Source organism: Pseudophryne corroboree, chromosome 6 (genome assembly GCF_028390025.1).
Source record: "Pseudophryne corroboree isolate aPseCor3 chromosome 6, aPseCor3.hap2, whole genome shotgun sequence".
NCBI lineage: Eukaryota > Metazoa > Chordata > Amphibia > Anura > Myobatrachidae > Pseudophryne > Pseudophryne corroboree.
In genome coordinates, this window is record NC_086449.1 from 348,478,991 (window position 1) to 348,506,384 (window position 27,394).

The following is a 27,394-nucleotide window of genomic DNA, read 5'->3' on the forward strand; positions in this document are numbered from 1 at the left end:
CTTTAAAAGGCACATCGAGCCTTATAAGGGTGAGGAATTGTTTGGGGATGGTCTCTGGGACCTCGTATCCACAGCAACAGCTGGGAAGAAAATTTTTTACCTCCGGTTTCCTCACAGCCTAAGAAAGCACTGTATTATCAGGTACAGTCCTTTCGGCTTCAGAAAAGCAAGCGGGTCAAAGGCGCTTCCTTTCTGCACAGAGACGAGGGAAGAGGGAAAAAGCTGCACCAGTCAGCCAGTTCCCAGAATCAAAATTCTTCCCCCGCTTCCTCTGAGTCCACCGCATGACGCGGGGGCTCCACAGGCGTAGCCAGGTACGGTGGGGGACCGCCACAAAAATTTCAGCGATCAGTGGGCTCGCTCACAGGTGGATCCCTGGATCCTTCAAGTAGTATCTCAGGGGTACAAGCTGTAATTCGAGGCGTCTCCCCCCCGCCGTTTCCTCAAATCTGCCTTGCCGACAACTCCCTCAGGCAGGGAGGCTGTGCTAGAGGCAATTCACAAGCTGTATTCCCAGCAGGTGATAGTCAAGGTGCCCCTATTTCAACAAGGACGGGGTTACTATTCCACACTGTTTGTGGTACCGAAACCGGACGGTTCGGTGACACCCATTTTAAATTTGAAATCCTTGAACACATACATAAAAAAATTCAAGTACAAGATGGAATCGCTCAGGGCAGTTATTGCAAGCCTGGAGGAGGGGGATTACATGGTATCCCTGGACATCAAGGATGCTTACCTACATGTCCCCATTTACCATCCTCACCAGGAGTACCTCAGATTTGTGGTACAGGATTGCCATTACCAATTACAAACACTGCCGTTTGGACTGTCCACGGCACCGAGGGTCTTTACCAAGGTAATGGCAGAAATGATGATACTCCTTCGAAAAAAGGGAGTTTTAATTATCCCGTACTTGGACAATCTCCTTATAAAGGCGAGGTCCAAGGAGCAGTTGTTGGTCGGAGTAGCACTATCTCGGGAAGTGCTACAACCGCACGGATGGATTCTATACATTCCAAAGTCACAGCTGGTTCCTACCACACGCCTACTGTTCCTGGGGATGGTTCTGGACACAGAACAGAAAAAAGTGTTTCTCCCGCAGGAGAAAGCCAAGGAGCTGTCATCTCTAGTCAGAGACCTCCTGAAACCAAAACAGGTATCGGTGCATCACTGCACACGAGTCCTGGGAAAAATGGTAGCTTCTTACGAAGCAAAATTCCATTCGGCAGGTTCCATGCAAGAACCTTTCAGTGGGACCTCTTGGACAAGTGGTCGGGATCGCATCTTCAGATGCATCGGCTGATAACCCTGTCTCCAAGGACCAGGGTATCTCTACTGTGGTGGCTGCAGAGTGCTCCTCTTCAAGAGGGCCGCAGATTCGGCATACAGGACTGGGTCCTGGTAACCACGGATGCCAGCCTTCGAGGCTGGGGGGCAGTCACACAGGGAAGAAATTTCCAAGGACTTTGGTCAAGTCAGGAGTCGTCCCTACACATAAATATTCTGGAACTGAGGGCCATTTACAATGCCCTAAGTCTGGCAAGGCCTCTGCTTCAAAACCAGCTGGTACTGATCCAATCAGACAACATCACGGCAGTCGCCCATGTAAACCGACAGGGTGGCACAAGAAGCAGGATGGCGATGGCAGAAGCCACAAGGATTCTCCGATGGGCGGAAAATCACGTCTTAGCACTGTCAGCAGTGTTCATTCCGGGAGTGGACAACTGGGAAGCAGACTTCCTCAGCAGACACGACCTACACTCGGGAGAGTGGGGTCTTCATCCAGAAGTCTTCCAACTGTTGGTAAACCGTTGGGAAAGGCCACAGGTGGACATGGTGGCGTCCCGCCTAAACAAAAAAACTAGATATTGCGCCAATTCAAGGGACCCTCAGGCAATAGCTGTGGACGCTCTAGTGACACCGTGGGTGTACGAGTCGGTTTATGTATTCCCTCCTCTGCCTCTCATACCAAAGGTACTGAGAATAATAAGAAAACGAGGAGTAAGAACGATACTCGTGGTTCCGGATGGGCCAAGAAGAGCTTGGTACCCAGAACTTCAAGAAATGATATCAGAGGACCCATGGCCTCTACCGCTCAGACAGGATCTGCTACAGCAGGGGCCCTGTCTGTTCCAAGACTTACCGTGGCTGCGTTTGACGGCATGGCGGTTGAATTCCGGATCCTAAAGGAAAAGGGCATTCCGGAAGAAGTCATTCCTACGCTGATAAAAGCCAGGAAAGAAGTAACCGCAAACCATTATCACCGTATTTGGCGAAAATATGTTGCGTGGTGTGAGGCCAGGAAGACAGAGGAATTTCAGCTGGGTCGTTTTCTGCACTTCCTACAGTCAGGGGTGACTATGGGCCTAAAATTGGGTTCCATTAAGGTCCAGATTTCGTCTCTGTCGATTTTCTTCCAGAAAGAACTGGCTTCACTGCCTGGAGTTCAGACATTTGTAAAGGGACTGCTACATATTCAGCCCCCTTTTGTGCCTCCTGTGGCACCTTGGGATCTCAACGTGGTGTTGAGTTTCTTAAAATCACATTGGTTTGAGCCACTTAAAACTGTGGATTTGAAATATCTCACGTGGAAAGTGGTCATGTTATTGGCCTTGGCTTCGGCCAGGTGTGTGTCAGAATTGGCGGCTTTGTCATGTAAAAGCCCTTATCTGATTTTCCATATGGATAGGGCAGAATTGAGGACTCGTCCCCAGTTTCTCCCTAAGGTGGTATCAGCTTTTCACTTGAACCAACCTATTGTAGTGCCTGCGGCTACTAGGGACTTGGAAGATTCCAAGTTACTGGACATAGTCAGGGCCTTAAAAATTTATATTTCCAGGACGGCTGGAGTCAGGAAAACTGACTTGCTTTTTATCCTGTAGGCACCCAACAAAATAGGTGCTTCTGCTTCTAAGCAGACTATTGCTCGCTGAATTTGTAGCACAATTCAGCTGGAGCACTCTGCGGCTGGATTGCCGCATCCTAAATCAGTAAAAGCCCATTCCACGAGGAAAGTGGGCTCATCTTGGGCGGCTGCCCGAGGGGTCTCGTCTTTACAATTTTGCCGAGCTGCAACTTGGTCAGGGGCAAACACGTTTGCTAAATTCTACAAAATTGATACCCTGGCTGAGGAGGACCTTGAGTTCTCTCATTCGGTTCTGCAGAGTCATCCGCTCTCTCCCGCCCGTTTGGGAGCTTTGGTATAATCCCCATGGTCCTTACGGAGTTCCCAGCATCCACTAGGACGTCAGAGAAAATAAGATTTTACTCACCGGTAAATCTATTTCTCGTAGTCCGTAGTGGATGCTGGGCGCCCATCCCAAGTGCGGATTGTCTGCAATACTTGTATGTAGTTATTGCCTAACTAAGGGTTATTGTTGAGCCATCTGTTGAGAGGCTCAGTTATATTTCATACTGTTAACTGGGTATAGTATCACGAGTTATACGGTGTGGCTGGTATGAGTCTTACCCGGGATTCAAAATCCTTCCTTATTGTGTCAGCTCTTCCGGGCACAGTATCCTAACTGAGGTCTGGAGGAGGGTCATAGTGGGAGGAGCCAGTGCACACCAGATAGTACCTAATCTTTCTTTTAGAGTGCCCAGTCTCCTGCGGAGCCCGTCTATTCCCCCATGGTCCTTACGGAGTTCCCAGCATCCACTACGGACTACGAGAAATAGATTTACCGGTGAGTAAAATCTTATTTTTTTAGAGCTACTTCTCTTAACAGCGTCTTAAACGCATATTAGAAAGAGTCGCTCCAACAACTCCCCACCGGGTCGCAACAACGCTTACCTTCGGGTATCAGTGCTGTCTCGACGGGCGTCTGTGTCGGATGTTCTAGCAGGTCCAGCAGACGTTACCGGGCTGTGGCCGGAGCATGGGGAGACTGTGAGTCTATGGACTTCCTCTTACTAGAGGGGTCAGGACACAGCTACACTGATTTGGTGGAGACTACAAACAGTGTGTTGATGCGCCGAACATCTCGAGTGTGACAGCGCTACGCTCCATGGATCATAGGCGCCAGGACTAGGTAGAGGCCGCGATCCTGGGAGTTTAAGTCAACAGGGGGATTCAGACGCTCTCCTGGCCGCCCCTCCTCCGAGTTCATGGCCAGTTCCCGCGTGTCTCTCGCTTCATGAACTGAATGACCTCACTTCCGGCTCAGACGCTACCACGAGGGTACTCGGTCGCAGCTTAGACGCTGCGGTTGTGTACACTGGATATAAACCCGCCCAGACCGAGTCGCAGGCCTTTAGCGTCTGCATACACGTGGAGTCGCTCAGCGTCCGTGTCCGTTGGTGAGCGTCCGTGTCCGTTATCAGTTACCAAGAGTGGCAGTGTACACCAGTAGCGTCTGAATCCACTCAGCGTCTTACGAGCGTCTTTGCTTGGATATGGAAGTGTGGTGAGTCTCCCTGTATCCCGCTCTCTCGAGGCAGGGTATATAGTACTAAAAATTCCTTCTACTTTTTAGTATGCATTGTTAATTTTTAGTACCTATTGCATATGAGACCTGTATATTACTGTGTTTTCTGCATGTTATGTTGAAACTAGAACCAGTTAAAACAGAAGTACAATTTTCCTACTTATGTTTAAGTTATTATGGAGGTTGTATTCTCATATGACAATGTCTAATGCTTTAACATGTGACTGACTGCTAGTATGTGGGCTGACTTTTCAGTGTAATGTCAGTCCTGTTCTGACCCTCAAATCAGGTGCACTGTGGTCAGATTGATCTCACCTCTATATACTGACATATAGGGTGTTTTTCAGTCACAAAGTGTGTAGTCGATAACAGGTTAATAACATGTCTATGAGCGGCAAAAGTGATGATGAAAATTTACCAAGCACTCCTATAACCCTAACATGCTTATCTTGTAAGTCAGGGGTAATTGATATGAATCAATTAGTCACTTATGAGGGTTTGTGTGCAAACTGTTTTGCTTTTCTGCGAAGTAAAAAACAGGAGTTAGTTCAACCTCCAGTAGAGCCACCATGGAATATGTTCGCAAAGACTCTGTCTTCAATAGCGGACAGGTTAGCTCCGGTAGCACCACCTCAAGGGTTAGGTTACACTATGAACCCATACATGCAGCTCCCTTCCTATGGTTTGGTTCCAGTAGCCTCTACAAGCAACCAAGGGGCAGGTAAGACTAAGACAGATACGTCTGTATGGCAGACTACACAAGATGATACATTGGATGATGATGCGGAAACAATAGATTCAACTCCGTATAATGATCAGTCGCAGAGCTTTAGTTCAGAAGATGTAGCTGAACTTATTAATGCAGTAAAGGCTGTGCTTTCTCTGGAAGAGCCAGCCAAGACCGCGTTAAAAGCAAAAGCACCTGTATTCAAAACGAACAAAATCAGTGAAAGCTGAATTTCCAGCGTCAGATGAGTTGACGGAAATGATGGATGAGTCTTGGGCAGCGCCCAGTAAAAAGTACAAGATTCCTAAGAGATGGGATTCTTATTATCCATTTCCTGCTGTGGATTGTTCGAAGAGAGAAGTTCCTCCAAAAGTAGATGCACATGTTCTGCGACTCATGCATAGATCGGCTTTACCACTGTCATCTACCTCATTGAATGATGTCACAGACAGAAGGGTAGAGAGCCTATTGAAAAATATTTTTTCTCTTGTAGGAGCAGTGGTAAGACCTGCTATGGCTTCGGCCTGGGTAGCAAAGGCAATGGGCGAATGGATAGAGGAACTAGAGAATGACATCCCCTCTCCTACTAGGGAGCAAGTGGATCGTTTTTGCCGTTTAAGACAATCTGCCCAGTATTTAGAAGAAGCAGCAATTGATATAGGTACAGTTGCTTCTAAAGCTTCAGCCTTGTCAGTAGTCGCTCGCAGAGCAGTCTGGCTACGTACCTGGAAGGCGGATGCGGAATCCAAGAAGGAATTGGAAGCATTGCCTTTTGTAGGTAATATATTATTTGGAAAACCGTTATCGGATATCCTAGAATCAGAGGCTGAATCGAAAAAGGTCAGATTTCCGGCTACCTATAACCCTAAATCCAAGGGTTTAAAATTTTGCTCTTTTCGTTGGCAAAGCAAAAGCTAAAGAGGAGCCTAAGCAACCCCAGTTTAAATCCAGGGGTAGGAAGCAGTGGGCTAGCAAGAAGCCAGCTTCCAAACCTGAACAGAAACCCTCAGCCTGAAGAGACGGGCCTCCGCCTGGAGGATTCCAGGGTTAAGGGCCGACTCCTTCAATTTGCACACATATGGCAACAGTCAACAACAGATACCTTGGTGCAGAAGGTAGTATCTTGGGTATGGGTTCCCATTCAGGAGGCAGCCTCCTCCAAGATTTTTGTGCACCAGCCCGTCTCGTATAGAGTCTAAGGCCAATGCTCTGCAAGAAGCAGTCCAAAAATTACTGCAGTCAGGTGTGATTGTCCCAGTACCTCCATCACAAAAGGGACAGGGGTTTTACTCCAATCTATTTCTAATCCAGAAACCAAATGGGTCATATCGACCAATTCTAAATCTAAAAATGTTGAACAACTACATATGGATCCCGAAGTTCCACATGGAGACGTTACGCTCCATAATGTTGGCTATGGAACCGGGAGACTACATGGTATCTCTGGATGTACGGGATGCTTACCTACATGTGCCTATAGCACTATCACATCAGTGTTACCTCAGGTTTGCCATCCTCAAGGAACACTTCCAGTTCCAAGCTCTGCCCTTCGGGCTAGCTACAGCACCCAGGGTGTTTACCAAGATCATGGTGGTTATGACAGCTTGTCTGCGCAAGCAAGGGATAAGAATATTCCCATACCTAGACGACCTATTAATCTTAGCACAGTCGCAAGATTTACTGTTGAGCCGTCTCCAACAGACGATAGTTTGTTTACAGAGACACGGGTGGCTCATAAATTGGGAGAAGTCGTCCCTGAATCCGTCACAGCGGATGGTTCATTTGGGGGCCATATTGGATTCAGACCTACAGAGAGTTCTCTTACCAGAGAAAAAAATAGTCAAGGTGCAGGTCATGGCTCAGGAAGCGTTGCAAGCCCAGACAATGTCAGTCCATGCAGAAATGCGACTGTTGGGTCTGATGGTATCAACCTTCGACATGGTGGAATATGCGCAATTCCACTCCAGACCGTTACAGCATCTCATTTTGACCAAATGGAACAGAAATCATCAGACGATAAAGAAGCAGATGATAAAGATTCCAGTAAATGTAAAAAGGTCTCTAGCATGGTGGCTACAGACAGACCATTTAAACAAGGGGAGACCCTTTTGGATAAAAGAGTGGCAAGTCCTGACAACGGATGCCAGCCTGCAAGGCTGGGGGGTGGTACTCGGAAGCCTATGGTTCCAGGGAAAATGGACCGCAAGGGAAAGTCGCCTGCCGATAAATCTGTTAGAAATAAGAGCCATTTACTTGGCTCTGGTTCAGGCAAAGGACAATCTACAAGAAAGACCAGTCCAGATCCGCTCAGACAATGCGACGGCAGTAGCATACCTCAATCATCAAGGAGGAACTCACAGCAAGAGTCTGATGGAGGAAGTAACCCCCATTCTAAAATGGGCAGAACTCCATCTCCCAGCATTGTCAGCAGTATTTGTCCCGGGTGTACTAAATTGGGAAGCGGATTTTCTCAGTCGGCACACCATTCAGGAAACCGAATGGGCACTACACCCAGAAGTGTTTCAGACACTGGTGAACAGATGGGGTCTACCGGAGATAGACCTTATGGTGTCTCGTCTAAACAACAAAGTTATGATGTACGGATCAAGAACAAGGGACCCAGGAGTGGTCCTGGTAGACGCACTGTCAGTAGATTGGGGGTTTCAGCTGGCGTATCTGTTCCCTCCAATATCTCTGTTACCCAGAGTAGTGAGAAAGATAAAACAGGCAAAAGGAGCAATCATTCTAATAGCTCCAGCTTGGCCAAGAAGGCATTGGTACACAGATCTGTTGAGAATGTCCATAGAAGCACCGATACTGCTCCCTCAACGTCCAGATCTGTTAATGCAGGGTCCTTGTTTTCACAGTCATCTGGACCGTCTATCTTTGACGGCGTAGCTGCTGAAACCTCTATCTTAGAGGCTAAAGGATTTTCGAAACAAGTAATTCAAACCATACTTAGAGCAAGAAAGCCTTCTTCGGCTCGTGTGTATCATAGAATATGGCAAGCCTATATTCATTGGTGTACTGGAAAAAATTACAATCCGAGATCTTTTAAAGTAGCTAGGATTTTGGATTTCCTGCAGGCAGGATTGGATAAAGGGTTGAAAGTTGCTTCCTTGAGGGTGCAAGTCTCAGCGTTGACTGTATGGTTCCAGCAGAAGATTGCTGACCTACAGGATGTACGTACGTTTTTCCAAGGAGTAGTACATATTCAACCTCCATTTGTTCCTCCTGCAGCTCCCTGGGATTTGAATTTGGTTCTTAAATTTCTCCAGGGTCCTCTGTTTGAACCACTTGAGAGAACAGATCTTAAGTGGTTAACGGTTAAAGTTCTTTTTTTACTGGCAATGGCGTCAGCCAGAAAAGTGTCAGATTTAGGAGCATTATCTTGTAAGTCTCCTTTCCTAAGTTTTTTTCCAGACAGAGCAGTTCTCAGAACGAGATCTAGTTATCTTCCAAAGGTGGTGTCAAAGTTTCACCTGAATGAAGAGATTGTAGTCCCAGCCTTTCAGGTATCTGGACTATCTGCGGGAGAAGCGTCGCTGGACGTGGTCCGGGCTTTGAAAATCTACATAGATCGTACTAGTGCCATCAGGAAAACAGATTCCCTCTACATCCTCTACGGATTCCATAGAAGAGGATGGCCTGCTAGTAAACAGACGCTGGCGAGATGGCTCCGAATGGTAATATCTGAAGCTTATTCTCATGCAGATCTCCCTATTCCGGCTAATGTCTCTGCACACTCTACACGTAAGGTAGGTCCTTCTTGGGCAGCACAACAGGGTGCTTCAGCAGAACAGATATGTAGGGCAGCCACATGGTCTTCCATAAACACATTCATCAGACATTATGCCTTGGATACTTTTGCCTCTCATGACGCAGACTTCGGGCGAAAGGTCCTCCTGTGCAATCAGGAGCGTCCCCACCACTAAAATGGCTTTGGGAATTCCAGTGGATAATCCTGTGGATAATCCTGTGGACACAGCCAGAGGAATGAACGTTATGGTAAGAACTTACCGTTGATAACGTGATTTCTCTTATGTCCACAGGTATCCACAGGGATCCCACCCTGACGCATCTGATTTGAGGATCTAGACAATCACTAAACCTCTTCCTTCTTGTATGGAAGGGTGTGCATGTGTGTTCTTATCGCCTGTACAGGTCTCTACCTAATGTTCCTGCCTAAAATCGCTGTGGAAAGAACTGATCTTACTGAGTCAGTGGGCGGGACTATATAGTGGAGGCCCCAATGCATCCTGGGAGGCCAGAAAGCTCGTGACCGTGTTGGTGCCATTTTCGCTGTCGCTCGACAATATCCCAATGTTATCCTGTGGATACCTGTGGACGTAAGAGAAATCACGTTATCAACGGTAAATTCTTACCATAACGTTCATTTCTATGACTGCTGCATATGTATGAAATCAGTGTGCTTGGAAATATAACTTCCTTTCATATTTCAGTTTTCAGTTTATTAATGAATTATATGGAGCATACATGTGAAGAAGACCCAAATCTAACAGTTCCCTGTAAGCACATTCACACCCAGAAAAAAGACACTTAGGGGGAATTCAATTAGCTGCAGAGTTTACCCCGTAGCTAATTGATTGTGCTGCGGTGGCAATAGTTATTCAAGTAATTATCCTTTTCCTTGCACTTTGAATAACTATTGGGTAAATGTATGAAGCAGTGATAAGAGTGGAGAAGTTGCCCATGGCAACCTATCAGCATTGAAGTAACATTTATAATTGCATACTATAAAATTATTCAGAGCAGCTGATTGGTTACCGTGGGCAGCTTCTCCACTGGCTCACTTCTCCACTCTTATCACTGCTTTATATATTTACCCCCATGATTTATACTTTTGAGCAATCAGTCACAATTGCAGCCCGTGAATTAAGCCTTCACCAACCTCCAAAATAAAGTGCATAAAACAAATAGTATCACAATGGCTTTCGTGTGTGTAATGCATATACGCCGCACAAATGTGTCCAAGACCACAGTCCAAATCACCATAGAAGACGTTCTGCTCTGGGTTGGAAGCCGCTGGAGGTACAGCGCGAACGCAATGGCCTACTGGGCGAGCATCACTGAAAAAATGTATTGAGTCTTATCTAATGAAGATGGCTGCGAGACAGTTTGGCTGTTAACAAATAATTAATTTATCACTGTGTGTAATTCAGAAGAGCATGGGGGAGGAATAAAGAGAGCTACTTTCTTGCTTGCAATAGTAGGAATTTATTTGAACTCTGTGGTGATTTTGACTCTGGACTAGAACTCATTTTTGCAGTGTATATATGCATTCCACAGTAGTTCCACTGATTTGTTTTGTGCACTTTTCCCTGCACTGTAAAACATCTGTAGATGTGCGGAAATCCATTGATTCTGTGTAAAATGTGGAATCCATTTGGTTTTCCTGCATGTTTAATGCATTTGACACAGATTATTATCTCACTGCTCCTGAGGCTGCAAGGAAAATTTATGCCGCCAGAGATTGGCACACGGGGTTCCCGCAACTAATTGATAAACATGAACATCTCTGGGTCACATTGCAGAACACTTTGTTCTGCATCCCAGATGCAGTAAAACGGTTGCAGGTGTCACACCCATACCAGGTACCAGGCATGCTGTTTTTGGTAAGCCATTTAACAGCAACAGTATCTGTGGAAAGCTGGGCCATATAAGATACCCAGTCACTTACAAACCGTTTGAAGCTGATCTTTCTGAACTCTGAGCACATGTTCCCGAGCGTTCAGCAATCTGCATGGCTTATACTGTATTTCTCTAACGTCCTAGTGGATGCTGGGGACTCCGTAAGGACCATGGGGAATAGCGGCTCCGCAGGAGACTGGGCACAAAAGTAAAGCTTTAGAACTACCTGGTGTGCACTGGCTCCTCCCCCTATGACCCTCCTCCAAGCCTCAGTTAGATTTTTGTGCCCGAACGAGAAGGGTGCACACTAGGTGGCTCTCCTGAGCTGCTTAGTGAAAAGTTTAGTTTTAGGTTTTTTATTTTCAGTGAGACCTGCTGGCAACAGGCTCACTGCATCGAGGGACTAAGGGGAGAAGAAGCGAACTCACCTGCGTGCAGAGTGGATTGGGCTTCTTAGGCTACTGGACATTAGCTCCAGAGGGACGATCACAGGCCCAGCCATGGATGGGTCCCAGAGCCGCGCCGCCGGCCCCCTTACAGAGCCAGAAGACAGAAGAGGTCCGGAAAATCGGCGGCAGAAGACGTCCTGTCTTCAACAAGGTAGCGCACAGCACTGCAGCTGTGCACCATTGCTCTCAGCACACTTCACACTCCGGTCACTGAGGGTGCAGGGCGCTGGGGGGGGGCGCCCTGAGACGCAATAAAAACACCTTGGATGGCAAAAAATGCATCACATATAGCTCCTGGGCTATATGGATGAATTTAACCCCTGCCAGAATACATAGAAAAACGGGAGATAAGGCCGCCGAGAAGGGGGCGGAGCCTATCTCCTCAGCACACTGGCGCCGTTTTCCCTCACAGCTCCGTTGGAGGGAAGCTCCCTGGCTCTCCCCTGCAGTCACTACACTACAGAAAGGGTTAAAAAAGAGAGGGGGGGCACTAATTACGCGCAGTATTAAAGATACAGCAGCTATAAGGGGAAAAACACTTATATAAGGTTATCCCTGTATATATATAGCGCTCTGGTGTGTGCTGGCAAACTCTCCCTCTGTCTCCCCAAAGGGCTAGTGGGGTCCTGTCCTCTATCAGAGCATTCCCTGTGTGTGTGCTGTATGTCGGTACGTTTGTGTCGACATGTATGAGGAGAAAAATTATGTGGAGACGGAGCAGATTGCCTGTAATAGTGATGTCACCCCCTAGGGGGTCGACACCTGAGTGGATGAACTGTTGGAAGGAATTACGTAACAGTGTCAGCTCTGTATAAAAGACAGTGGTTGACATGAGACAGCCGGCTACTCAGCTTGTGCCTGTCCAGACGTCTCATAGGCCGTCAGGGGCTCTAAAGCGCCCGTTACCTCAGATGGCAGATATAGACGCCGACACGGATACTGACTCCAGTGTCGACGGTGAAGAGACAAATGTGACTTCCAGTAGGGCCACACGTTACATGATTGAGGCAATGAAAAATGTTTTACACATTTCTGATAATACGAGTACCACCAAAAAGGGGTATTATGTTCGGTGAGGAAAAACTACCTGTAGTTTTCCTGAATCTGAGAAATTAAATGAGGTGTGTGATGATGCGTGGTTTTCCCCCGATAACAACTGATAATTTCAAAAATGTTATTGGCATTATATCCTTTCCCGCCAGAGGTTAGGGTGCGTTGGGAAACACCCCCTAGGGTGGATAAAGCGCTCACACGCTTGTAAGAACAAGGGCTCTACCCTCTCCTGAGATGGCCGCCCTTAAGGATCCTGCTGATAGAAAGCAGGAGGGCATCCTAAAAGGTATTTACACACATACTGGTGTTATACTGCGACCAGCAATCGCCTCAGCCTGGATGTGCAGTGCTGGGTTGGCATGGTCGGATTCCCTGACTGAAAATATTGATACCCTAGATAGGGACAGTATTATTGCCTATAGAGCATTTAAAAGATGCATTTCTATATATGCGTGATGCACAGCGGAATATTTGCCGACTGGCATCAAGTCTAAGTGCGTTGTCCATTTCTACCAGTAGAGGGTTATGGACACGACAGTGGTCAGGTGATGCGGATTCCAAACGGCATTTGGAAGTATTGCCTTATTAAGGGGAGGAGTTATTTGGGGTCGATCTTTCAGACCTGGTGGCCACGGCAACAGCTGGGAAATCCACGTTTGTACCCCAGGTCGCCTCTCAACATGAGAAGACGCCGTATTATCAGGCGCAGTCTTTTCGTGGGCAAGCGGGCAAAAGGTTCCTCATTTCTGCCCGTGACAGAGGGAGAGGAAAAAGGCTGCAGAAATCAGCCAGTTCCCAGGAACAGAAACCCTCTCCCGCCTCTGCCAAGCCCTCAGTATGACGCTGGGGCTTTACAAGCAGAATCAGGCACGGTGGGGGCCCGTCTCAATGAATTTCAGCGCGCAGTGGTCTCACTCGCAAGTAGACCCCTGGATCCTTCAGGTGATATCTCAGGGGTACAAATTGGAATTCGAGACGTCTCCCCCTCGCCGTTTCCTAAAGTCGGCTTTACCGATGTCTCCTTCTGACAGGGAGACAGGTTTGGAAGCCATTCACAAGCTGTATTCCCAGCAGGTGATAATCAAGGTACCCCTCCTGCAACAGGGAACGGGGTATTATTCCACACTGTTGTGGTACCGAAGCCGGACGGCTCGGTGAGACCGATTCTAAATCTAAAATCTTTGAACACTTACATACAGAGGTTCAAATTCAAGATTGAGTCACTCAGAGCAGTGATTGCGAACCTGGAAGAAGAGGACTACATGATGTCTCGGGACATCAAGGATGCTTACCTTCATGTCCCAATTTACCCTTCTCACCAAGGGTACCTCAGGTTTATGGTACAGAACTGTCACTATCAGTTTCAGACGCTGCCGTATGGATGGTCCACGGCACCCCGGGTCTTTACCAAGGTAATGGCCGAAATGATGATACTCCTTCGAAAGAAGGGAATTTTAGTTATCCCTTACTTGGACGATTCCCTGATAAGGGTAAGATCCAGGGAACAGTTGGAGGTCGGTGTAGCACTATCTCAGGTAGTGTTGCGGCAGCATGATTGGATTCTCAATATTCCAAAATCGCAGCTGATTCCGACGACTCGTCTTCTGTTCTTAGGGATGATCCTGGACACAGTCCAGAAAAAGATGTTTCTCCCGGAGGAGAAAGTCAGGGAGTTATCCGAGCTAGTCGGGAACCTCCTATAACCGAGCCAAGTCTCAGTACAATGAGATGGTTCTGGGAAAAATGGTGGCTTCCTATGAAGCAATCCCATGCGGCAGATTCCACGCAAGAACTTTTCAGTGGGACCTGCTGGACAAATGGTCTGGGTCGCATCTTCAGATGCATCAGCGGATAACCCTGTCACCAAGCACAAGGGTGTCTCTCCTGTGGTGGTTGCAGAGTGCTCATCTTCTAGAGGGCCGCACATTCAGGACTGGGTCCTGGTGACCACGGATGCCAGCCTGCGAGGCTGGGGAGCAGTCACACAGGGAAGGAATTTCCAGAGCTTATGGTCAAGCCTGGAGACATCACTTCACATAAATATCCTGAAGCTAAGGGCCATTTACAATGCTCTAAGCTCAGCAAGACCTCTGCTTCAAGGTCACCCGGAGTTGATCCATTCGGACAACATCACGGCAGTCACCCACGTAAACAGACAGGGTGACACAAGAAGCAGAAGGGCAATGGCAGAAGCTGCAAGGATTCTTCGCTGGGCGGAAAATCATGTGATAGCACTGTCAGCAGTATTCATTCCGGGAGTGGACAACTGGGAAGCAGACTTCCTCAGCAGACACGACCTCCACCCGGGAGAGTGGGGACTTCACCCAGAAGTCTTCCACATGTTTATAAAACTCGACAAGTATTGCGCCAGGTCAAGGGACCCTCAGGCAATAGCTGTAGACGCTCTGGTAACACAGTGGGTGTACCAGTCAGTGTATGTGTTCCCTCCTCTGCCTCTCATAACCAAGGTACTGAGAATTATAAGATGGAGAGGAGTAAGCACTATATTCGTGGCTCCGGATTGGCCAAGAAGGACTTGGTAACCGGAACTTCAAGAGATGCTCACGGAGGATCCGTGGCCTCTACCTCTAAGAAGGGACCTGCTCCAGCAAGGACCCTGTCTGTTCCAAGACTTACCGCGACTGCGTTTAACGGCAGGGCGGTTGAACGCCGGATCCTGAAGGAAAAAGGCATTCCGGATGAAGTCATCCCTATCCTGATCAAAGCCAGGAAAGATATAACCGCAAAACATTATCACCGCATTTGGCGAAAATATGTTGCGTGGTGCGAGGCCAGTAAGGCCCAGACGGAGGAATTTTCAACTAGGTCGATTCCTACATTTCCTGCAAACAGGAGTGTCTATGGGCCTGAAATGGGGGTCCATTAAGGTTCAAATTTCGGCCCTGTCAATTTTCTTCCAAAAAGAACTAGCTTCAGTCCCTGAAGTTCAGACGTTTGTGAAAGGGGTACTGTATATACAGCCTCCTTTTGTGCCTCCAGTGGCACCTTGGGATCTAAATGTAGTTTTTGGGTTCCAAAAGTCACATTGGTTTGAACCACTTAAATATGTGGAGTTAAAATATCTCACATGGAAAGTGGTCATGCTGTTGGCCCTGGCCTGGGCCAGGTGCGTGTCAGAATTGGCGGCTTTATCCTGTAAAAGCCCTCATCTGATTTTCCATTCGGACAGGGCGGAATTGAGGACTTGTCCTCAGTTTCTCCCTAAGGTGGTTTTCAGCGTTTCACCTGAATCAACCTATTGTGGTGCCTGCGGCTACTAGGGACTTGGAGGACTCCAAGTTGCTAGACGTTGTCAGAGCCCTGGAAATATAGGTTTCCAGGACGGCTGGAGTCAGAAAATCTGACTCGTTGTTTATTCTGTATGCACCCAACAAGCTGGGTGCTCCTGCTTCTAAGCAGACTATTGCTCGTTGGATTTGTAGTACAATTCAGCTTGCACATTCTGTGACAGGCCTGCCACAGCCAAAATCTGTAAAAGCCCATTCCACAAGGAAGGTGGGCTCATCTTGGGCGGCTGCCCGAGGGGTCTCGGCTTTACAACTTTGCCGAGCAGCTACTTGGTCAGGAGCAAATACGTTTGTAAAATTCTACAAATTTGATACCCTGGCTGAGGAGGACCTGGAGTTCTCTCATTTGGTGCTGCAGAGTCATCCGCACTCTCCCGCCCGTTTGGGAGCTTTGGTATAAACCCCATGGTCCTTACGGAGTCCCCAGCATCCACTTAGGACGTCAGAGAAAATAAGAATTTACTTACCGATAATTCTATTTCTCGTAGTCCTTAGTGGATGCTGGGCGCCCATCCCAAGTGCGGATTGTCTGCAATACTGGTACATAGTTATTGTTACAAAAAAAAAAAAAATCGGGTTATTGCTGTAGTGAGCCATCTTTTCTAGAGGCTCCTCTGTTATCATACTGTTAACTGGGTTCAGATCACAAGTTGTACGGTGTGATTGGTGTGGCTGGTATGAGTCTTACCCGGGATTCAAAATCCTTCCTTATTGTGTACTCTCGTCCGGGCACAGTATCCTAACTGAGGCTTGGAGGAGGGTCATAGGGGGAGGAGCCAGTGCACACCAGGTAGTTCTAAAGCTTTACTTTTGTGCCCAGTCTCCTGCGGAGCCGCTATTCCCCATGGTCCTTACGGAGTCCCCAGCATCCACTACGGACTACGAGAAATAGAATTATCGGTAAGTAAATTCTTATTTTAATCATTTCGCTGTCTTTATTTTCAGGAGGATGTCTGATGGGCTTTTCCTGAAGAAATGCAGAGAGGTTGCTGAAAACTACAAAGACATAAAGTTTAATGAAATGTATTTGGATACAGTGTGTCTCAATGTAAGATAATAACCTCATACATAAAGATCTTCTGTCCTTCTAGTAACACAAACTAATCGGCACACCACACCTACCACTTGTAGTGATAACTGGTCCTTCTTCTCTTGGTGTGTGGTATTTCCAGCAGTTATCATTTACTTTTATCTCCGTCTACAGATGGTCCAGGATCCCACACAATTTGATGTGCTTGTTATGCCAAACTTGTACGGGGACATTTTGAGGTTCGTATTTTCGCTGTATTAACACCACTTCATACTTCAGACTGTCGGAACATTTCCTGTTTTGCATGAGAGAGTTCGGGGGGGTGAGCGCAGTGAGATCTGTTAGTCACCTTTCTTTTTCACTTTGTGTTAGTCCGCAGCTGTAGCTCGGGGGGTTTCAGATCCAAACACGCTTTGTAAGAAATATTTTGCACGTTTTTCTGTGCCTGGGGCAGCGAGTTGCATTCCACACATAATGCAGTGAGTACATAGCTGACAAGGGGATCCTTTCATCTTTTTGTTCAAACGCATGAAATTGGTATTATATGCACCCTTCCCTTGTGGTCACTTCCGCATTACAGGTTTCCTTCCTGAAGCATCTAGATCAATGTATATCTTGATAGTATTTTCCCATTCGTGTGGACAAGCAATAGCTGTAGTTCCTCACTGGTCATTTGTGTCATTTTAATGGTATTAACTTTGGCAGCAGCATTTTACAACTGTTCAAATGTGTACTGTTAATGCTAACAATATGGGCTACAGCACTGTGCAAATATTTACCATACCAAAGGTTACAGTAAGAATTATTTGCTCAGTTGATTATTGTCCTATTTATTACTACTTGACATTAGTCGTTTTGTCTACAGTGTGTTTTTTTCCTTTCTGTTTAACTAAACTTTACATTGCTTTATAGTTGTTTTCTTATCTTTACATTTAATATAGCCTCATTATTCTCTTTGTTTGCCCTATAATTGGTAGACAGCACTGCTTCCTCCTGATACTCGTTATTGAGGAGACTGGTTATACTCCAGACCATTTTCACACTGTAGAACCATTTTGAAGCTGTGGCTTCTTATATAACTGTACAAAAGCAACATCTTCAGAGGATAATTCAAGAGGTAGTTCTGTGGTTGGTGATACCGCTTCCAGACAGAAAACTGTGAAAGTCCTGGCAATTACCCCCTTCTTTCCTTTTACACAGACAAGCAAATTACCGGGTCGAGAATTTTGACCCGGTCATTTGGAGATCAACACGGGTATTTTGTCTGTGTGAAACGGTCAACCAGGGTCGAAATTCCCATGTCTCCGACCCTATTAAATTCCAGGGTCGAAGTCCCGGGAATTTCAACCTGTGTGTTTCATGAAATTACCAGATAGAACTGCTTCACCCGGTAATTTCAGTTTCTGTGTGAAAGGGGTATAACTGCAAGCAAAAGATACATTTAACTAGTCAGTAGGAGAACTGCAGGATCATGCAGAAATATCTTCCTTTTTTTTCCTTTTTTTTTTTTTCTACATTTAAGAAATCAAGGCTCCGATTTATCAAAGCCTGGAGAGTGATTAATTGCACAGTGATATAGAACCAACCAATCAGATCCTTACTATTTTTTTTTTTAAACACAACCTGTAACATGGCAGATAGGAGCTGGTTGGTTGGTACTTTTTCACCGTGCAATTTATCACTTTCCAAGGCTTGATAAATCTGGGACCAAGAGAAGTTGGTGATTCCGCACCAGTCTTACACAATTCAGTGTGTATTTCAGAACCAGTATTCATTTATACAGAGAGAAGTCTCTAATGGAAATCTGGTGGTGCACCCAGAGTCAGAGGGGAAACTATAACAAATGGATTAAAGAAGACTCTTGTTTGGGTGCACTCTTGTTAAAGTCATTATGACAGTAATAAAACATAGCGTTTATTATCAATGATTAAAATATAATTCAGTATCCACTCGTGTTCTCCCCATGGAGTTGGTACATGTAAACAAAACAAACGGTAGAGTGTAAAAAATAAAAGTATGTTCTGGTTTGGTCTATACCCAAAATAGACTGGCATAGGGATGTAGGCACAAATAGTCATACATCTGTCTTATGCCTTACCAGTACAAGCAATGCTTGTTTTAATGGGACCTGAATAGGTCATGCGTATATAGGTACCTCGTATAACAGGAGTATCTGTTCCATACAGATGTTTCCACAGTTATCTTGAGTAGTTTTCTGTGCCTAGTCACAACATGATTTATTAGCATAAACCCTTCAGCTATTGTTCTCAACTGCAATACAATACAGAGAACAATACAGCAGGGGATTAAGTCATTACAGCAGGGGATTAACGGGAGTATCTATTCCATATCTCTGCTCTTTCATATTATTCTCCAATGTCTAGAATGTTTCGTCAACACATAAAACTATCTCCAATATCTGAAATGTTTTCTCGGCACATGAATTTATAGAGTACGTCTGTATATCAATCAGATTATCTGAGTTATACATTAAATGCCTGCCTGAGATGAATCAAAGTGTAGATCAGAATTGGAAAGAAGAAGCAGTGGTGATCCTGCTGTTGGTATTGAGTTGGAAAAAAGCAATCTCAAATTACTACACTGGGTATTATCTGAGGGTCACCCCACAGATACTGACCCAGCCCATCACCGTTTTGCTTCCAAGATCGGACGAGATTGGGCTCTGGCGGTGAGGTATGATAGTAAACAGTGAATAGGGTATTCCACTCACCAATGAGAGTGCACCTAATCAATAGATTTTAGAAAAAGATGTGGATCTGCTGTCTGCGTTAGACCAAGGATTAATCCCTGGAATCGTGGATGAGAGTCCACGAAGTATTACAAAGATTTGAAGAGAAGAAAGAAGATGGGTAAGATTTCAAATATGGATTGTATTCTCCATAAAGACCTCGTACTGAGGGAATATGAAGTTATCTTTTATCCATATACAGTCTCAGTTTATACAAACTATTAGGCTGTGTCAACCAAAATCTCCTGTTCAAATTCTGAAAGAGTCTATGATAAGAACACTGGAGCAATCAATTTTATACAGAGATACGTCATAGAAGAAAGCAAATATATGTTCTCTTCTGTATAGGAAGTTATCTGTAATTCCGGAAAAATATTATGATTCCTTACATGTGCAGGGTTGTCACCATGGTTTGAATACTCATATTCGGTAATGGAGCTCTTCACGTGTAACACTATATAACAATATGAGAGACCATTTCCTTGTACACATATATAGACTCATCTATACATCACATAGAGACCACTCATTTAAGGCGATATATTGTGTAGTATTTGCTGTGTTGCTCGTGGTCCCTAAATAATGTGAGAGTTCTCCTATATGTCAATTAGAGTTCTGACACCCTTGCAAGCATATGAGTGTAGTAATATAGATTGTGATACTAGATACCGCCCAGATCCCTGGGTCAGTTAGAGAAGTATATTATTTGCTGTGGTACCCGCAGTCCCTAAGTACTGGGGGAACTCTCCTATATGTCAAATAGACTTCTGACACCCTTCCAAACGTGAGTGTAAAAGTATAAATTATGATACCGGATACCGTCCAGGTCCCTGGGTCAGTTGGAGAAAGCTTGCTGTAATGGTAGTCTCCCGAGATTAGGTCCTATAGCGTGGTTTGCTGAAAAGGTTCAAGGTCCTATTGCATTATAGGCTAGGAAAACGCGTTTCACCCGTCTTGCGGGCTTGCTCACTTCCAATGCTTCAATCCATATTTGAAATCTTGCCTATCTCCTTTCTTCTCTTTGTAATATTTCGTGGACTCTCATCTACGATTCCAGGGATTAATCCTTGGTCTAACGCAGACAGCAGATCCACATCTTTTTCTAAAATCTATTGATTAGGTGCACTCTCATTGGTGAGTGGAATACCCTATTCACTGTTTACTATCATACCTCATAGTGTTCACTCTAGGATTTTTTTAGGGCAGGGTGCTGATCACGGGGAGGGCACATTTTTCATTCGGGAGGGCACATTTTTCAGTTAGAAGGGCAAAATTAGGTACATACTAAAATGCTTGGTCCTCCCATTCCCACATGCTAAAGAATGGACAGTGCAAAAATTTAGGGGCGTTGTTTTTCGTGGGGAAGGGGCATGGCCACATAATAGTGGCACTTCCCATTACACCACACAGTAGTGCAGCTAATACACACTGCACCGGGTAGAACCTCCTATACACACTGCGACAGGTAGAGCACGTTATACATATTGCGCCAGGTACAGCACGTTATACACTTTGCACCAGGTACAGCACGTTATACACATTGCGCCAGGTACAGCACGTTATACACTTTGCACCAGGTAGAGCACGTTATACACATTGCACCAGGTAGAGCACGTTATACACATTGCACCAGGTAGAGCACGTTATACACATTGCGCCAGGCAGAGCACGTTATACACATTGCGCCAGGCAGAGCACGTTATACACATTGCACCAGGTACAGCACGTTATACACATTGCGCCAGGTACAGCACGTTATACACTTTGCACCAGGTGCAGCACGTTATACACATTGCACCAGGTAGAGCACGTTATACACATTGCGCCAGGCAGAGCACGTTATACACATTGCGCCAGGCAGAGCACGTTATACACTTTGCACCAGGTACAGCACGTTATACACTTTGCACCAGGTACAGCACGTTATACACATTGCGCCAGGCAGAGCACGTTATACACATTGCGCCAGGCAGAGCGCGTTATACACATTGCGCCAGGCAGAGCGCGTTATACACATTGCGCCAGGCAGAGCGCGTTATACACATTGCGCCAGGCAGAGCGCGTTATACACATTGCGCCAGAGCGCGTTATACACATTGCGCCAGGCAGAGCGCGTTATACACATTGCGCCAGGCAGAACGCGTTATACATATTGCGCCAGTTAGAACGCGTTATACACACTGCGCCCGGTAGAGCGCGTTATACACAATGCACCCGGTAGAGCACACTGCACCAGGTAAGAGCACTGAAGCACACTGCACCAGGTAAGAGCACTGAAGCACACTGCACCAGGTAAGAGCACTGAGGCACACTGCACCAGGTAAGAGCACTGAGGCACACTGCACCAGGTAAGAGCACTGAGGCACGCTGCACCAGGTAAGAGCACTGAGGCACACTGCACCAGGTAAGAGCACTGAGGCACACTGCACCAGGTAAGAGCACTGAGGCACATTGCAGTAACCACCTTGTCCCCCCCCCAGGGCCGTAGCGGACACCTCAAAGCAAGAGCGACAGCGCGGCCACCGCCTCAGACGGCACCGCGGGAAGCCCCAGTCACAAAGCCCAGCTTTACCTACAAGATCATGGAGGACACCGATCCCTGCAAATCGCCAGCACCCCCCAGAAACGCTGTGGCAACCTATCCATCACCCGCACTCGTCACTAGCCTTCACTCACCTGCCGCAAGCAGCCAGACAAGCGCCAAAGAGGAAGGGAAATTGGCTCCACCTCCTCTTTACATCATTCAGCCCGGGACCAGCATCAGGCAAACATACAAAAATCCCCCTTAGGGATTGGCCTAATGAGGAGCGCGTCACCGGGTTTTTGCAATCACTGGGGACAGTGTGCTTAATGTGTCCGGCGGCGTGGTGGGGTCCGGCGGGCAGCAAAGTGCGGGGCGGGAGGGCGCACGCAAACGGGCAGGGCGGCATTTAGGTGTCTAAAAAAGGGGCAGGGCGCAGCGCCCTGTGAAAGACACCTAGAGTGAACACTACTTCACCGCCAGAGCCCAATCTCGTCCGATCTTGGAAGCAAAACGGTGATGGGCTGGGTCAGTATCTGTGGGGTGACCCTCAGAGAATACCCAGTGTAGTAATTTGAGATTGCTTTTTCCAACTCAATACCAACAGCTGGATCACCACTGCTTCTTCTTTCCAATTCTGATCTACACTTTGATTCATCTCAGGCAGGCATTTGATGTATAACTCACATAATCTGATTGATATACAGACGTACTTTATAAATTCATGTGCCGAGAAAACATTTCAGATATTGGAGATAGTTTTATGTGTTGACGAAACATTATAGACATTGGAGAATGATATGTAAGAGCAGAGATACAGATGTATCCACATTTATCTTGACTGTTAATAGGATTAACTGTGACTGGCCAGTCAGACTTAATCCCCTGCTGTATTGTTCTCTGTATTGTATTGCAGTTGAGAACAATAGCTGAAGGGTTTATGCTAATAAGTCATGTTGTGACTAGGCACAGAAAACTACTCAAGATAACTGTGGAAACATCTGTATGGAATAGATACTCCTATTATAAGAGGTACCTATATACGCATGACCTATTCAGGTCCCATTAAAACGAGCATTGCTTGTACTGGTAAGGCATAAGACAGATGTATGACTATTTGTGCCTACATCCCTATGCCAGTCTATTTTGGGTATAGACCAAACCAGAACATACTTTATTTTTTTATACCCTACCGTTTGTTTTGTTTGTGTTTTGTTTACATGTACCAACTCCATGGGGAGAACACGAGTGGATACTGAATTATATTTTAATCATTGATAATAAACGCTATGTTTTAATACTGTCATAATGACTTTAACAAGAGTGCACCCAAACAAGAGTCTTCTTAAATCTGGGACCAAGTAAGACATTTTCCGTTATGTGAAAGTTAGGTGTCTTCTGTTGATGCAGTTTTTGCTTACAGTATGGGAGAAATGTTCTGTCCAGAGCTATGTATAGTATTGTTCCATTAAGAAGATTTCAAATTTGGTGACTGCTGCATACAGAACTGATGTAGGCTGCCACTCCTTCATGGGACTGTTGGCCCTGTATGTGTTCCCAGTATTTTGTCTTTGAGAGATTTGTAATGGAGCCATGTTATTTTTCCTTGATACAGTTGTCCTTGGAATGCCTAGTATAGGAAGAATGTTGTATACTGGTTGCCAGGTACTATCATCTATTTCATGTGATAATTTTGTGTGATTAATTATTGCAGAATTGCTGGTATTACATACAGGGAAACAAGTAAGACTTAATAATTGTGCTTTCATATATTGGTTGCAGATACCTTTTTATATTTCAAAGAAAAAATCTCACACTTATATTTGATGTATTTATTTTTTGAGACCTCCCAACCTGTTACGTCTGTTTAGACCTCCAGGTGTAGAGAGGAACATGTGCTGTCCTGCAATATGTAGAGACCATAGTACTGCCTCTCTGCCTGTGGGTTCAAGAACTGTCTAAAGAGAGCAGATTTTTTCTTCCTATGTTTTAGACCACATTTTGCTGATGTCAATGAAAGTAGCATGCATTGAATGTAACGAGAGGTACCTTTTAGCCTGCTTAAATTCTGGTCAGCTTCTGTTGAAATTTGAAATGCTTTTTTTCTTGATTGTCCACTAGGGGGCACGAGAGGCATAACGCTGGATATAGGGGATAGTCTTGGCCAACTCCACAACCTTGGAGTAAGAATTCCAGCCCTAATACTGCTTTACTAAAACTCCTCCTCGTTAAGGGCTCACATCTAGAGATGTTGAAAATCAACCCTGTAAATTATAAACAAAACCTTGTACAGTACGTTATCCTGGCTTTGTACACTTTGCTGCTGGTAAGCTTAGAGCAGTGGTTTCCAAGCTCAGTCCTCAAGGAGCACCAACAGTTCATGTTTTCCAGGTCACCCTGCAGATGTGCTTCTTGAGGACTGAGGGGTAAGAATGATAATAATAATTGTATTTATACAGCGCTCTTTCTTCAATAGGACTCAAGGTGTATTATATGGGTATAACGCTTCCTGCTTCACCTCAGAAAGGAAGCAGCGGCGCCCAGGTGTATTAACATTTCAGATGCTGAAGCGGGGAAGTGAAAACTCCCCTCTCCGGCAATCTCTGCCAGACCCACCCACCGCGCATCAGCCCAGTGCTGATGGGCTGTCTCTCCCCCGACCGGCTGTCTGGGCATGCGCAAGATCTCGCTACTCTTGCAAGATCTCCTATGCAGCCCGGAGCCGGCATCCGCTGCAGCCATGGACTGAGCTGTGATGGGCAAAGACACCTGCAGCTGTCAAAATCGATTACTGTAGGTGTCAGACAGGTCAGTCCCACTGACCATTCATACATTGCCCCCACATATAGGTGTGCTATCTTGTAGATATCCGTGCTGCTGTCACCTTGCACACATCTCCTCTTTTATACATGGGGGAGAAGTGCTATCAGCACACATAACGGCGATGATATTTCTTCTCCCCCATAATGACCCTTCTTACATCTACCCCCCAAGTTTGGAAACCACTCACTTAGAAAACACAATGTATTTCAGTGTTCCAATATAACACTGTTGTAGCATTAATGCTTCTGAATGCTGCAATCAACATTATAGTTGACACAAAGCCTATCCTGGACCATTCTGTTAGTCTTTTTGTTTAATAGGTTTTAAGAACACCATTTAACTCTTTTTAAAATAATGCCTGTGTGTACGAGGAAGTTTGTTCAATATGTAATGGTCCTACATGTCGGTAGATCTCACTGTGCTTGCCACCTGAATTGAGAAATATAAAAATTCACTTTTCTTGATCTTCTCTCCTTTTAAAGTGATCTGTGTGCAGGTCTGATTGGAGGTCTGGGGGTCACGCCAAGTGGAAATATTGGTGCTAACGGCGTTGCGATCTTTGAGTCGGTAAATATACCTTACATCCATTTCACAATAAAGTGAACATAGAAATGTACATAAATCTTAAACTATTTTTAAGAATTTAGCCAGACCGTAATAGCCCGAATAGTCATAATATGACTTATAACTTTTTTTTATTTTTTATTATGTGTGAATTCGGTGAACAATATGCATTTAAACCTATCCAAAATGATTTTAATAAAAGAAAGTGTGTATATGTGTATATATATATATGTATGTATGTATGTATGTGTATATATATATATATATATATATATATATATTATACATATACTGCTCAAAAAAATAAAGGTAACACTTAAACAACACAATGTAGCTCCAAGTCAATCACACTTCTGTGAAATCAAACTGTCCACTTAGGAAGCAACGCTGATTGACAATCAATTTCACATGCTGTTGTGCAAATGGAATAGACAACAGGTGGAAATTATAGGCAATTAGCAAGACACCCCCAATAAAGGAGTTGTTCTGCAGGTGGTGACCACAGACCACATCTCAGCTCCTATGCTTTCTGGCTGATGTTTTGGTCACTTTTGAAAGCTGGCGGTGCTTTCACTGTAGTGGTAGCATGACAATTCCAACAGTAGGTGCCCCGGTATCATCAATACACTACCAGGCGGTAGAGAAATATAGTCCTTGTCAATGTGCGGCACTCGGGGGACTTGCATCAACTCTTAACAAGAAGGCACCTCACGCCAAAACGCTGGTTAACGTTTCAGTTTTAATGCAAACGTTCGTCAGACGAACTGATGAAAGTTTGCATCAAAACTGAAACGTTAACCAGCGTTTTGGCGTGAGGCGCCTTCTTAAGAGTTGATGCAAGTACCCTGAGTGCCGCACATTGACGAGGACGAACATTGCGACTATCATTTCAACAGCATCACAGCCACCAGGTGCTGGGGGGTGGGGGGGCATTTACATTTCCCCAGTGGCTACTATTGTCCTGCCATGCTGACCAATCAGCAGTGAACGGCAGCACAGCAAACACTTGGGGAGAGTGCAGGGTCCCTCTTAGAGTGGCAGTAGTGGGAAGTTTCTTCTCTTCCATGCAGTTGCACACACTGACTATCTGACTGGTCGCGTCCTGTGCGACCAGATCAGATAAGGCACATGCCGGTATGGTCGCATCTGGTTAAACAAAAATATAAATCTTGTTCATGTGAAAATATTTTAGATTACAGTATTTTAAGGAGACACTTATATTGTTCAGACCTTTATTACACCCAAGTAAAACTACTATCTGGGCCTTACATAAGATAATTGATCTGCTGTGGGGATACAGGTCTATTCAATGCACAGACCTGGGTATTGCTGTTGTCAAATACAAGGAAACAAAATAAATGGCCTGCACAATCGAATTACTGGACCTGCCATTACATGAACTAATTTAACATAATTTACTTATTGTGAGCCTTGTTATGACTAGTCTCAGTAGGACAATTCCAAGACTGCCTTCATGCTTTACTCTAGATCAGTGGTTCCCAAACTCGTTCCTTAAGGAGCAGTAACGGCCCAAGTTTAAGTATATCCATGGCTCAGCACAGATGGTTAAATCATATTGACTGAGATACTAATTTAGTCCCCTGGGGCCAAGCATGAATATACTTAAAACCAGGACCGTTAATGTTCCTTGAGGACCGATTTTGGGAACCACTGCTCTAGATAACTTTTTCCTCATGTGGGAACCCTAGATCTGTTATTGGCGTCTGAGCCACATTTTGTGTGGATAAATGGAAGATCTACCATAAACCTTATTACAGTTGTTCCCAATCGCAGCCCTCAAGGCACCGCAACAGTCTAGGTTTTAAGGATATCCATGCTTAGGCACAAATGACTTAATTAGCACCTCAGTCAGTTTGATTGTACCATCTGTGCACAAGCAGGAATATCAATAACACTTGGACTTTTGGTGCACCTTGAGGATTGCGTTTGGGAACCAGTGCCTTATTGGTATTATTGCTTTCAGCTGACATGTTTTTATCTCAGAGTCTGCCCTATGAAAAGAAGACATGTTCTAAGATCTTTAAATGTCATAAAGATAATGAGTGACCAAATACGCTCAGATTTATA

At 45.5% G+C, this 27,394-nt stretch overlaps 1 protein-coding gene across 3 annotated transcripts in view; it reads left to right on the top strand.

Moving 5' to 3' along the window:
* IDH3A (isocitrate dehydrogenase (NAD(+)) 3 catalytic subunit alpha) overlaps nucleotides 1-27,394 on the top strand; it is a 110,455-nt gene that overhangs the window by 64,763 nt on the left and 18,298 nt on the right. For all 3 annotated transcript variants that reach the window (XM_063926558.1, XM_063926560.1, XM_063926559.1), the window contains exons 7-9: nucleotides 16,565-16,667; nucleotides 16,824-16,888; nucleotides 25,225-25,309. In XM_063926558.1, the coding sequence (XP_063782628.1) occupies nucleotides 16,565-16,667; nucleotides 16,824-16,888; nucleotides 25,225-25,309 (253 nt within the window). The remainder of the gene's footprint in view (nucleotides 1-16,564; nucleotides 16,668-16,823; nucleotides 16,889-25,224; nucleotides 25,310-27,394) is intronic.